Source organism: Cuculus canorus, chromosome 5, assembly GCF_017976375.1.
Source record: "Cuculus canorus isolate bCucCan1 chromosome 5, bCucCan1.pri, whole genome shotgun sequence".
Lineage (NCBI taxonomy): Eukaryota > Metazoa > Chordata > Aves > Cuculiformes > Cuculidae > Cuculus > Cuculus canorus.
Window position 1 is genome coordinate 43,598,165 of NC_071405.1, and position 12,144 is coordinate 43,610,308.

The 12,144-nt window shown below is 41.5% G+C and overlaps 1 protein-coding gene across 5 annotated transcripts in view; it reads right to left on the reverse strand.

The window, feature by feature from the left end:
- Nucleotides 1-11,724, reverse strand: part of AP2A2 (adaptor related protein complex 2 subunit alpha 2) — a 43,967-nt gene extending 32,243 nt beyond the window's left edge. For 2 of the 5 annotated variants that reach the window (XM_054067255.1, XM_054067254.1), the window contains exon 1: nucleotides 11,544-11,724. In XM_054067255.1, coding sequence (XP_053923230.1) covers nucleotides 11,544-11,610 — 67 coding nt within the window. In that variant the 5' untranslated portion in view covers nucleotides 11,611-11,724. Of the gene's footprint in view, nucleotides 1-9,958; nucleotides 10,096-11,543 lie in introns of all 5 variants that reach the window. The other 3 variants (XM_054067257.1, XM_054067256.1, XM_054067258.1) reach the window with 2 other exon arrangements.
- Nucleotides 11,725-12,144: the final 420 nt, after the last annotated feature.

The window sequence follows — 12,144 nt, forward strand, 5'->3', positions numbered from 1 at the left end:
TACGCCAAAAGGGTGTGAGTGTTTACATAGTGTGTGGACCTGGCCTGGCATGAGTTGAATGGCTCAAAGATCGCCCTCAGCCTCAGCGGCAAGGCCAGAAGTGCTGGAGAGTATGTCTGCACTTGTCCAGGGAGGAGGGACATGCCTGAGCCCATTACCTGTCCCCCTCGCCTGATCAGGTGAGGGGCGGGGACAGAGTTTGAGGGGCGGGGACAGAGTTTAAAAACCTCCGTGAAGGCCTGCAAACTCTCTCTGTAACTTCATCTCTGTTTCATCTGTTTGTCTTGTCGCTCTCTGGTTTTTCTCTCTCTCTGCAACTCTCTCTCTGTTTGTCTGCTTGTCCCTCCCCGTTTGTCTTGTGTGGTGTTTGTGTGTTGTCTGTGGACACCCATCATCTTCTGGACCCACCAGACAAAGAAACACATGCTGCTACACGTGGAGCTTCTACGGTGGTCAATACCTCTCATATCTCTTTGCAACTATCTGCTTCTTGTAACTTTTATCTTTTCCTATCTTTTCTCTTTGTTACACGTGCGGCTGCAGCGGGCAGTAGTAGTTCGATTTCAGGTTTGACCCTAGGAGCATTAGGACTCTTCCTGGGGTTTGCGGCAGCTTGTTACAGTGTTGCGAAATGTTGCCACTGCCCTGACTTTCAGTCACTTCTGCAGCTGCGTCTTTCCCTGTCCATGCTCTGTCCGTGAGGGTTGTTTGACCATTTGAAGCCAGTGTTTTAAGGGCATGCATTGTTTAGTAAACATACAATGTACACCTATACCTCCGAGTGATTTTGAATTACTTCAGCCCCATGCGGGGAAAAAAGAACTCACTTTCTTTTAAAGTGGGCTGCAACATGTAGACAAAAACCACCCCAATTTTGCTAACAAGTTAGCATACTTTTTCAAGACCTGAAAACACTTCCCTCATTTCCATCAATTCATCTGCTCCAGATGAAAATTTTGATTTCTAGAACCATTCTTTTCTTTTCCCTTTTACCAGGTGAAGGGCACATCTCATTAAAACATTACCACCAAATCTGGAGATTTTGCACTTCGTTTATATTCACAAGGCAAAGACCTTAGTTTTGGATATTGCTACACAGAGTGAGGTTATTTAGCTACCTAAGTTTGGAAGCTAGGTCCTTGCTCTACATCTTTAGGTTCTGTTTGTATGGACAGCATATTGCAATATTTACTTTGAATCATTAGCAACTGTTTCTCCAACCTCAACAAGCATGGCAATTATCATTGATGCTGGGGGGGTGGTGTCAAAGAGAGTAAGTACATCTCAGCCATCTTTTCCTGAGCCAAGATGAAATCAAGGGTGATTTTTTTTTTTTTTTTTTTTTAATCACCAAAACCTCTCAGCAAATCTTTCAAGCAGCATTATCAGTTACTGCTGAAAACTGGGTTCTTTGTGTCCTAAGCAAGCAATAGAGTATTAGGGGAAGCCTGACTAAAATACTTCAGGAATTTGTAAAGTCAGCACCTTTGGTAAAAATGGACTGCAGCCTCAGCAATGCAAAAGTCAAAATCCCAGCCCCTGTGAACACAGCTGTAGCAGTGAGTTGACAGGAACATACATATTAAACAGCAAATTCACATCTGAAGGTTTATTATCTCTTAAAAACTTGCACAACATATGAACAAAATCCTGTTTTGAATAATTCCTTCAGGCTGTCCTCTTCTGAATGCAGTATATAATCCCACCTAGACCTTGACCAAAAAAAATAGCATAGCAATTAAATGGTAATAAAAGTTTAACTCCATACATTGGAAATCAAGTTGAATGATTCTCTTGTTTCCCAATTACTGATTACAGTCTATACGTGCCTGAAATTGCAGTTTTAGAGAGCAGCACTAGCACACTGGATGTTAAAAGTCACTGCGGATAGTCACATAACAATGTTTAGGATTAACTCATGAGTGAAAACCAAGCTCAAATATCTAAAACCAAATTACCTGAATATCAGCAGTCACATTGCATAGGAATCTTATTCAAATTTAATTTATACTAGAGGATGACAAAGCAAAACTAAACCTCACAGTGGCAGGTATCTTCAGTTTGTTCCATGTGCAGGAAAAAAGAAAATAAAAGTATCAAACACCAAGGACCAATTTTCGGTAAGTGGGAAGGGTTGGGAGGCAGTCAGAGGCTGTTAGACAAAATGTGTTTGATTAACAGTTTTCACCTCATTATCCAGCCACGATAACACTCACTGAAGAATTTCTACAAGCATATTTTACTTTTACCATCACTAGAAACACTTAAGTAACCCTAAGAATAGTTAAAAATGAAGATCAGACCACTACTGGTGACAGTTGAAGGACTCTTGTGCTGCAGAACTAGAGGTTTACATTTCAAAGCTTGCAAAGGCAATTGTTCTGCTGTACTTCCAGGCTGTTACAGAACATCCAGTTTCAAGAAATTATGAAAGCCGTATTCCAACAAAATGTGCTGCAGCCAAGCTATTCAGCTAGTAAAGGCTTAATGAAGGTTGCATCATGAATACAAACTGATATGTAGAACAGTATTTACACAAGAGAACAAGATTATATTCCACATCAGTTCAGGCCACATGCTTCACACTATCACCTATTCAGCCTTTTTCCAGTTTAGTAAGACTATCAATAATAATAATTGATTAAATATTCATAATAAGTTATTAAGAGATGATTTCAAGCAACTTTGGCTGGCTATTTAATAGAAAATACATATACTGCTTATAGCTTTACAGCTCTAGTATATGACTGCTGTAAGTCCTCTCCAAGACGAGTACCTGAGCAAACAGATACCCAGCCACAACATTATCTGAAGTACTTACTAGTGAGTACTTCATATCCGGCAGTTTGCCAGCTTTCAGACTCCATTGTGCTGCCTACTACCTTGGTTAGGCAAGGTAAATTTAGTCTGCAGTGCACTATTATCTTTAATTATCATCTTGTTTAACAAAGACAGAATAGTGAACATCAAAAGTCGCACAGCTCTTCAGAGCACCAATTACTATTCTTAAATCTCCTAATAATTCAGGCTACAGTCAGAGCTTCAGTGCTGTATGAATAACACCTCCGTCTCTCACTCTGGAGTTCTGCATTACAATCTACAGAACAGGCAAACAGAAATCACAGGAAAGGGATCTGTTAAGTCTGTTCCGTTTGAAGAGAACATTTGACATACCTTAATACTAACTTGGCAGCAGGGTTGCAAGACTAAGCAAGGGCTTCAAGGTTGGAATTAGTGGGATGCTTGCAACTCAGTGACCTGCTCCATCAAGATTAACATGTTTCTATATTAACTGTAAACCGCCTAAGTCAAGTTTGATGCACAAAGCACATCTGTGACGATTAACTAGAACTGCTATAAGTTCTTTGTTTTCCTATAGACCACTTAGAGACCAGTATATTTCTCAACAAGTGTACACTTTTTTTCCCAAAGGGACAGAGAAGCACTTGTTCAATACAAGTCTCTACAGAAATATTGAGCAGAGTAGATTTCTGCAGGCAAGTTCTTGCAAGACAGGTGTAATGACAACATTTAAAGCAAAAAAAAAAACCAAAAAAACCAAAAAAAACCCACAAACCAAAAAAACACCTGCTTCAAAAAGTTTAGATGTTCCTAGTGCTTATCTGGCTCCAATCTGCTTACGGCCAGCAGCCAGGGTAATTGAGCCCACCGAATAATTAATTTAATTTGAATTTATGCACAGGTCAGAATGGCTACATTGTGTCACCTCTTAGCCTTACTCACACTGTGACTATCTGACAATCCTATGATTATAAATGTGCCATTATTAGCGTGAAGAACTATAAAGCATGTTGAGTAGAAGGCTCTATTAGCATAAGAAAAGGCTTGCCAGTATTCTGTCATGCTTCTTGAAGGCAAGCAGTAGTGTCAGTTACTATTTGCGGCACTACCATTTGTCTAACAGAACATGCCTCTCTGTTCACATTCAACTACCAAACCAGCCTTGAAGAAAGAACAACTTTAGTTTTCTGTTTAGGAGAGCAGTAATACAAATTCTTCCAAGGCAAAGAGCAGCAGCTTCTCCTCTGAACTTCATAGTGGCTAGGAACATCTAGTTGCGAAGAAAACAGTTTTTACACAAAAGATAAATTCTCAATTTTAAAGATGATATTAAGACAGTTTCCTTGAGAGCTGCACGTCACTGTTTTCCAAAATTAATTTTTTTTCTGTTTTGCTATGTTTTAATTAGCCTTTACACTAGGAGCATATAAGCTAACTGATGAGTTAGTATTGTTGTAGGTCAGTTAGGGAGCCAAACAGCAGAGGGCAAAATTGGTTTATTTAATATGCAAAGGGTAAATCATATCAGCTTTACTACAAGTGATAATGCCAGCAGAATACATGACCAAGTAGAGAGCAAGTTCACCACATTCACCATCCAAACATACCATAGCTGGCATAAAGCAATGAAACTAACCATTTTCCTATTGCTAAAACAGCTTGCTAACATGATGCTAAGACTACACTGCATTCTTAAACCTGCCATGGGACAGAAAAGTAAATGATTGAAAGAAGGGGCCCACATCAAAACAAACACTAGTATTGCTACCATAAAAACGGTGCAAATACTTATAGAGAAATATTAACGTAACTGTAATCAGTGCAACCATTTGTGCACTTGTGGTAGCTTTTATACTTACATCTTATATCAGTAAACTAAACCACTACCTTTGCCTGACAGAAGAACAGATACTCACGTTACAACTCTAGAGTATAGATTAGCTATTTGCGATGCAGATTATTTAGCTTCATGAAATAAAACACCATATCCATCCTCCACCTCTCTCTAATCTCTCAGACAACTGGTTATTTAGCACAGGAGGGAAGAAGGCCAAAAGGGAGGTGGGTTATATAACAATACATTAGAGTGGTCCGTTTGTTGTATGCCTGCCCTCACGTTATGTGTTTGTCAGCATAAACACATCCATTTGGCTAAACTATCTAGAGCACTACAATAAAGATGAAGGTTCCAGGTTCACCCGAGTATGCCTGAAGGAGGATGCTGATGCTATTTTCTATAAACTTACTATGCAAGTAACACAAAGAGACTACTACAAAACACCTGATCTTCTTAAGATGTTAGTATGGCTTCAGTTTTGTTCGGAAATTGAATAGTTCAAGGCTGTAGAACAAGATTTTTGCTTAATGATGTTTTCATTTACCACAAGATGTTTACACATGATTGCATGCTGTCCTTTCACAAGACATGTTTGATCAGAGGAAAAAAAATGCCTATCATGTTGAAGATCATGAATGGCACAAAAGCAGTTGAAGACTTTTGTGTCTTGAGACATCCTGTTGTGATTGTCACTGTCTGTAGTAATGGATGTCTAATCAATGGTCTACTGATCACATTTTAGTACTCTGTAGTGCACATTTTCCAATATTCTTCACAGTAAGTGAACTACCACCCACAGAACTGACTTCTTCCTCCAGTATGCTGCTAGAGATTTTCCCTTGTAACACCACTTCTCATGGAACAGCAGGGAGTCACAGGCTTTACTCTAATCCAGTAAAACATTTAACTCCTTGTTCTTATAAGGGAATGGAAATAAATGCAAAAGAGCACATTGTGGCTTCCAAATCCTATCACAATTCAGACACTCTATTTGAGGCAATTTAATAGAAGTTTAAGAATTTTAGGTGCCTACCATGGAATTCTTTTAACTAGGCACCAAAAGTTAAGAAAAACACTACAGTTCAAATTGTGAAAGTGTCTGAGAAGTAACTAGGGACTAGCTTAATACCAGATACTTCCTGAAATAATCTGAAAATTTAGTGGAAACTTGTATCTGAGTGACTTCACAATACACGGAACATTTATTTGGCAGTTCAGTTGACAAAACGACATTGACTCATATCAAAAGAGAAGCTCCAAGCTAAGAAGATACACAAAAGCAGATGTGCAAGGTTAGGCTACTACATAAAGCAGCTCTTCCTCCTTCCCTGACTGAGCAGCATTTCAGTAGCAATTTCCTTGAACAGTATTTTCACACTATACACCAGCACTCCCTTGAACAGCATAACATAGTACTTCCACAGATTTGGCAGAAGTCACCGTGGACTCTCTTCTACCTTGGCTCACATTCAAATACTATAAAATCAGTTTGAGGCTTATCCAAAATCTCCTAGTCAAATTGTAAACTACTATTTCATAGGCCTTAAAAAAAAAAAATCCTCTATGAGGCCACTGATTGATGCAAATACACCACAGTTTCTGCAATACTTCTTAACTTCCTCTTAACAGTCATGACAGGCAGCATTTATCCAAAGGATTTCAAATTTAGCAGATGTTATGTTTTCCGATGTCTCTAATCAAGAGGCTGGATGTCACATGAGATATTCCAACTCTTCTCTACCTCTCATCTTTAAATTATCACCTTTGCCTACTTTCCACTTTCCTCAGTCAAATGTGCACAAATCCAACAAGTGTAAAACAAACCAACCAACCCAAAAAACCCAGCCCCTCACAAGTTCCATGAAATGATAGAGAAGCCATAGGCAGAACACTAATTTGGTTTTATACATCCTTCTCAGAATAATCTCCTGCTAATTGTGTTTTCCTTAAATCACTCCCTGCAAATAGTAGCAAGTGATGCAAGACTTAGTGCTTATTATAGCTCTAAGCAGCACACTGGATTTTTTATAGGATGAGTGGCCATAACTTTGCAAGAGAAATAGGAGAGTAAATCAAGATGCCTTGCTTTCAAATTTCTTCAAAGATGCAAGTAATCTAAGAATGAAAATCGAGAAGTGCCATGGACTGTCTACAGAAGTAACTCAACTCTTACTTTAAAACTATACCCAATGCAAATAAGAACATATACCTCAGAGGAGCAAAGCAGTAGCTTTAGCTTACAAACCAAAAGCCATATCACTGACATATAGCACTAAAAGAAGCTGTAAGTCCCCAGCTCACCATAGGTGAATTTTGTTTCATTGCATGGCTGTTCTTACTGAGACTAACTACATATATACCCCTATGGTCATTTAATTCATGTGGATGCTCCTCCCACATACACAGGTAATGCACTACATTATCTACCATGCAGTCAAAAGGGTGATCACCATATGAAGAATTTAATGAACTAGCCTTTTAATCCCCACTTGTTTATCTGTAACCTGATGCATCTGTCCAAATTCAGTGAAGCAAAGCTACTGAAGTCAGACTTCAAGAGGCTGAACATTCTCCCTGTCCAGTACAAAGAATTAATGCATTAAGTTCTATGAGAAGAGACAGATCTTTAATATACCCGTTGGGTTTTATTTACAGAATAAACATAGCCCAAGGAAAAGGAACAGTATCTTTCAACAGAACACACAGAGAAATATTTAGAGAAGAAACTAAAGGAATCCTTCCTCCCTCTGTCCGGTTTTGAAAGTTACACTGAAAAGGTTAGACAGTTATCTAAAGTAGTGACGGAAATTAAAAATTGTCTTGTCCTCCACGCCTATGGTAAAAGCAGCTTTTGCCTCAGTGTAGACCCATTTCATCAAACCAAGAGTAGATGACTTCCTAATTTTACAGCAGAGTGGATTATCAGTAGTACACTTAATGCTGTAATAGAAACTATTTCTATACTACTGCCCCCAAAAGAAAGGGTAGAAGCAAGCTTTCTGAGTTTCAGAGTGAACAAGTGATAATACTGTTATTGCAACTTAAAGGCTTAAAAGACAAATGACTTAAAAGCACTTTGTCATCAAATAAGCATATGGCTATTTCAAAAAACAATGAAAACAGACTCCAGATGATGTATCCGTCAGCTAAGACCGCTGGAGAGTTTACAAAGCGCCATCCTGCATAAGCCAAATCACTTCAGCAACTCTGCAGTACATGCACAAAAAAAGATTTAACATACTATGTAAATTATTTCTTGCAGAGTCCATATGCTTATAACACAAGCGGATCTTGTTGAGTTTTAGCTCACGAGGCACTTCATCCAAGCAGTTACAAGGACTCTTCCTGAGGCTGAACTCCTAAGTCTGGATAGCATCTCACCAAACCACAGGATTCAGAGCTTTCCAGCTGCACTACCACCACAATCTATTTACAACATAGCCACACCCTCCTGTTTTCTCAGTGAGCCATATTAAGTCCTTATTAACTGGGCTATCTTAATTAAATACTGTAGTTCAGCTTTCAATCTATGGGAGTCTTGTCTCTTCTCTGGTGTCTACGAAAGCTAGGCTAAAAAGCTATTTGCTGTACTTCTTTCACACACATTATAAAAGAATCCAACTGAACAAGTTTCTAGAAAAGTCCATACATCCACTGGCAAGTATCAGGCATCTTAAAGAAATATTTTCATTAAAAAAACATTTGTTTTTCTGCTACCTGCACTAGGGCCTCTATATGCAAAATACAGAGCACACAGCAGGAAGCTGCCCTGAAACAGAATTCTGGAGAGCTATCAGGATATACAGAATAATTAATTTTCTTATGCTATTAGATTATGAAAATTCACTTGAAATTTTATGAATAAGGATCATCTTGCTTTGAAAAAGTCACTCAATATTACCGTTTCACAGAAACTAGAGTATTTTAAGCAGACTTCTTAAAGTCACGTAGAAAGTAATTCTTATATTTAGTCAAATACCGCATAGAAGGATTTAACACATAAATCAAGAAGTTTAACAGAAAACGCAAGTGCCAAAAATACACCTAACAGGCAACCAACTATTTAACTATTAAAAAATAGACAGACTGGCAGTGTGAGCCGTTTGGTCACTCATAATCAAGTGAAGTTGTAAGCACTGAAAATTGCTATCAAGTAAGACTTTTTTGAAGCCTGTTTACAAGATGGTAAAAACAGGCAGGCAAGAAAACAACACTCCCAAATCAGTAATATAATAGCTTTGTAAAAGGATGATGCGTTATTTAGTACTGCAGATGTAAGTACAAATGCCCCAAAAATATGACCCGATGTAAGAAGAACAAGCATTTCCAAAGTTTGGTAGTCTGAATTTACGTAACTATCCCCCTGAAGTTCAGGTTCTTTTATTATCTTGAAATCACATGCTTTTATTTACCAGAGCACAGTTAACTGCATTTTTATCATCCAGCAATATCTATAATGCATATTCCTTACCTGTGCAAAATCTTTCAGAAAAAACACACACCATGTTTCAACATTACTCATAATCTGGAAGGACTGTAGGCAAACAAAAAATGGTAGGTCCTTATGGCAGTATTACAGGGAGATATGAGTTCAATAAAGCAAAAATTAAGACTGAAATTCAGAACGCCAGCAGGCATTTCGTACATCAGTGCAACCATTGGATATTTAGCCCAACACCAAGGCTAGAACAGAGGTTAAGACCTGCACTTGGTGTCTAGCTTCTCTCCCATCTCAGAACAGGAATATTATCTTAGCTTTACAAATCAAAAGATTCTGTTCACCTAAACAGCTGTTGCTTTTTGTTCTTGACAAATACCTAGCTCCTTACTCTGAAGGGGGGGGAGATGGAATTAAGCCAGTACCAGTGCTTGCAAAGCAGAGTCTCTATAGAGAGTGCTCTCAAGCATTTTGGGAATCTTAGCATACATCAGCCCATGGTTAGCTGGCAATACTCGGAGATCCTTCATAGGAAAAACATTCAAACGCCAATTAGACAGCTATTTGGAAGCTGTATAAATCACCTACTAGCAGTAGCTATCAGCTCTTCTGCAACTATTTGGAAGATGTAGTTACTTTCTTAATTATGAAAATCAGAAAGACACAAAAGTAACTACAGCTCCCAAATAGCTATCTGAACAAGGACAAAACATTTGAGAGATACCAGTATTTGCTTAAACAGTGGAAGTGTTAACATTTGATTTGTTTCACAAGCAAGTTACATCTTTGTCACTCTTGCAGACACTGAGAGCATCAGAGATTTGTTGTCTAATCTGGACACAGAGGTGGTTGTTCTATCAGTTCCTACATTGCCTACGTACCAGCAAGCTTGTGGGAACATCAGCAGTTAATTTGTTCTGTCCTACTACCCGAAGTCTTGTTATTACCCATATCTAAACATGGGTTCGGAACCTAAGATCTTGAACATTTCTTTTTTATTCCCTTTTGCTGAACTCCACTTGAAAACAAGAGCAGACAAATATGTTAACCAACTGCAAGACATAAGAGACAATGAAGTATAAAATCATATTGAAAACAATAATGAAAAAAATAGTGGGTAGATACAATAGCAAAACATAAATGCTAGGACACCAGGTGAAACTACTGCAGCTTGTGAATTATACCACCGCACTGGAAAATCTTCAGTAAATAGTTGGGCCAACGACACAACACACAAGAGCATTCAGATAACCCTGAACTGATACACAGCACATACAGAAGTGAAGCCTGGAGAGACCTAAAAACCTGCAACTCTGTTCTGAAAGGAAACACTGAGACAACCTGACCACTTCGCATTTTACATACAAGGCCCCTGTTTACAGAGCTAGAAGTCCAAATCACCTGAATTTAATTTAAGGAAAATCTGTGTTTTAATGGTCCCATTGTATCAATATAATTTTCTCCACAGCTTTTTGTATCATCAGAAAACATCATCATAAAGAGTTTTCCAAGCTGGTTTGTGGTTATCCCAATATAAGCCTAGTTAGATCATCATAATTTGCACTACAAAATTCTCTGAATCCACTTTACTCTCCTAGAGAGGAAATTTTATTGCCATTGCTTTTAAAGTAGCCTCAAGTAATCTAGAGACACGCAGGTGGACAAAACAGAGCTGTTACATCACACCGACCACAATGACCTTAGCCCTTCCCCAGGCAATTCCTGCCACATCATTCAGTTAGATCTCTAACTCAGATTAATATTAAACTGCTATCACGAGTAATTCTTAGTCAAAAAGGAAAGCTGAGCACTGAGATGTCCCTATAGACAGACACCCTTCCCCCTCACAGCAACTCCTCCAGCTCGCACACAGGCACGCTTCTCCCTCCTCCCTTAGGAGGACGCTTCCTCACACCCCTTTCTCTCCCGGTTTTAAATACACTAAGCGCTGATATCTGTCAAGCCAAAATTTTAAAGCCGGTTTAAGCCAAGCCTGGGCGCCCCCGCAGAGGGCCCTGCTCCCCGCACTGAGGCCTGCTTGCCATCAATGACGTTTGGAACTGAAAGCCGCGCCCGGACGCGTTAGGAGACCAGAGACGCCTCTCCCCGCCCCGCCACAAACCCACCCGCACCTCAGGCTCCGCTTCAGCACCGGATAAAGCGGGGGCACCGACCCCTCGGCACCCGGTCCCGGCGGGGGGGCGGCGGGGAAACCCTTCAACCCACCGCCTCGGAACGCACAAACCAGCCCCAACCCACGGCCGAGAGCCCGAGGCTGCCCCCCCCGCACCGCCCCCGGGGCGCGGCGCCATTTCGCGAGCCAGGAGAGCGACGAAGGCGCGGCGAGAGGACGGAGGGGAGCATTGGGCAGCGGGACCGAGAGGAGCGGCCCCGATCCGCGGCGCCAGGCCCCGCGGCGGCGCCCAGCCCAGGCCCCGGCTCGGCCGCGCCTCGGCCGCCACTCACAGTTCCGGATATCGGAGATGAAGACCGCCAGGCCTCGCATCCCATCGCCCTTTGACACCGCAGGCATCGTGGCGCGCTATCCCGGCCGCCCAGCGAGACGCCAAACGCTGCAGCTGCCCCACTCTCCCTGCGGGGCTGCTCAGGCCGCCGCCGCCGCCCCGCGCACGCGCACGCACCACTCGCGCCCCCGCAGGCGCCGCCCGTGCAGGGCCAGAGCGCCCCCTAACGGGAGGCTCCACCCCTGCCCCGCGCTGCGCCCCGGCCGCCTCGCGGCAGCTCAGGGAGAACGGCGGAGGATGCTTGGAGACCCGCGGTGGCGCCGCTGGAACGTGGTCCCCAGTCACCGCCATCGGAGCAAACGGGACCAGGGCGACTCGGATTGATGAGAAGCTAGACATGAGCCGGCAATGCGCGCTCGCAGCCGACCGCATCCTGGGCTGCATCAAAAGAAGCGTGGCCGGCAGCTCGAGGGAGAGGATTCTGCCCCTCTGCTCTGCTCTGCTCGTAAGACCTCGACTGGAGTACAGTGCCCACTTCTGCAATCCCCAACATAAGAAGGAGATGGAGCTGTTGGAACGGGTCCAGAGGAGGCCACAAAGAT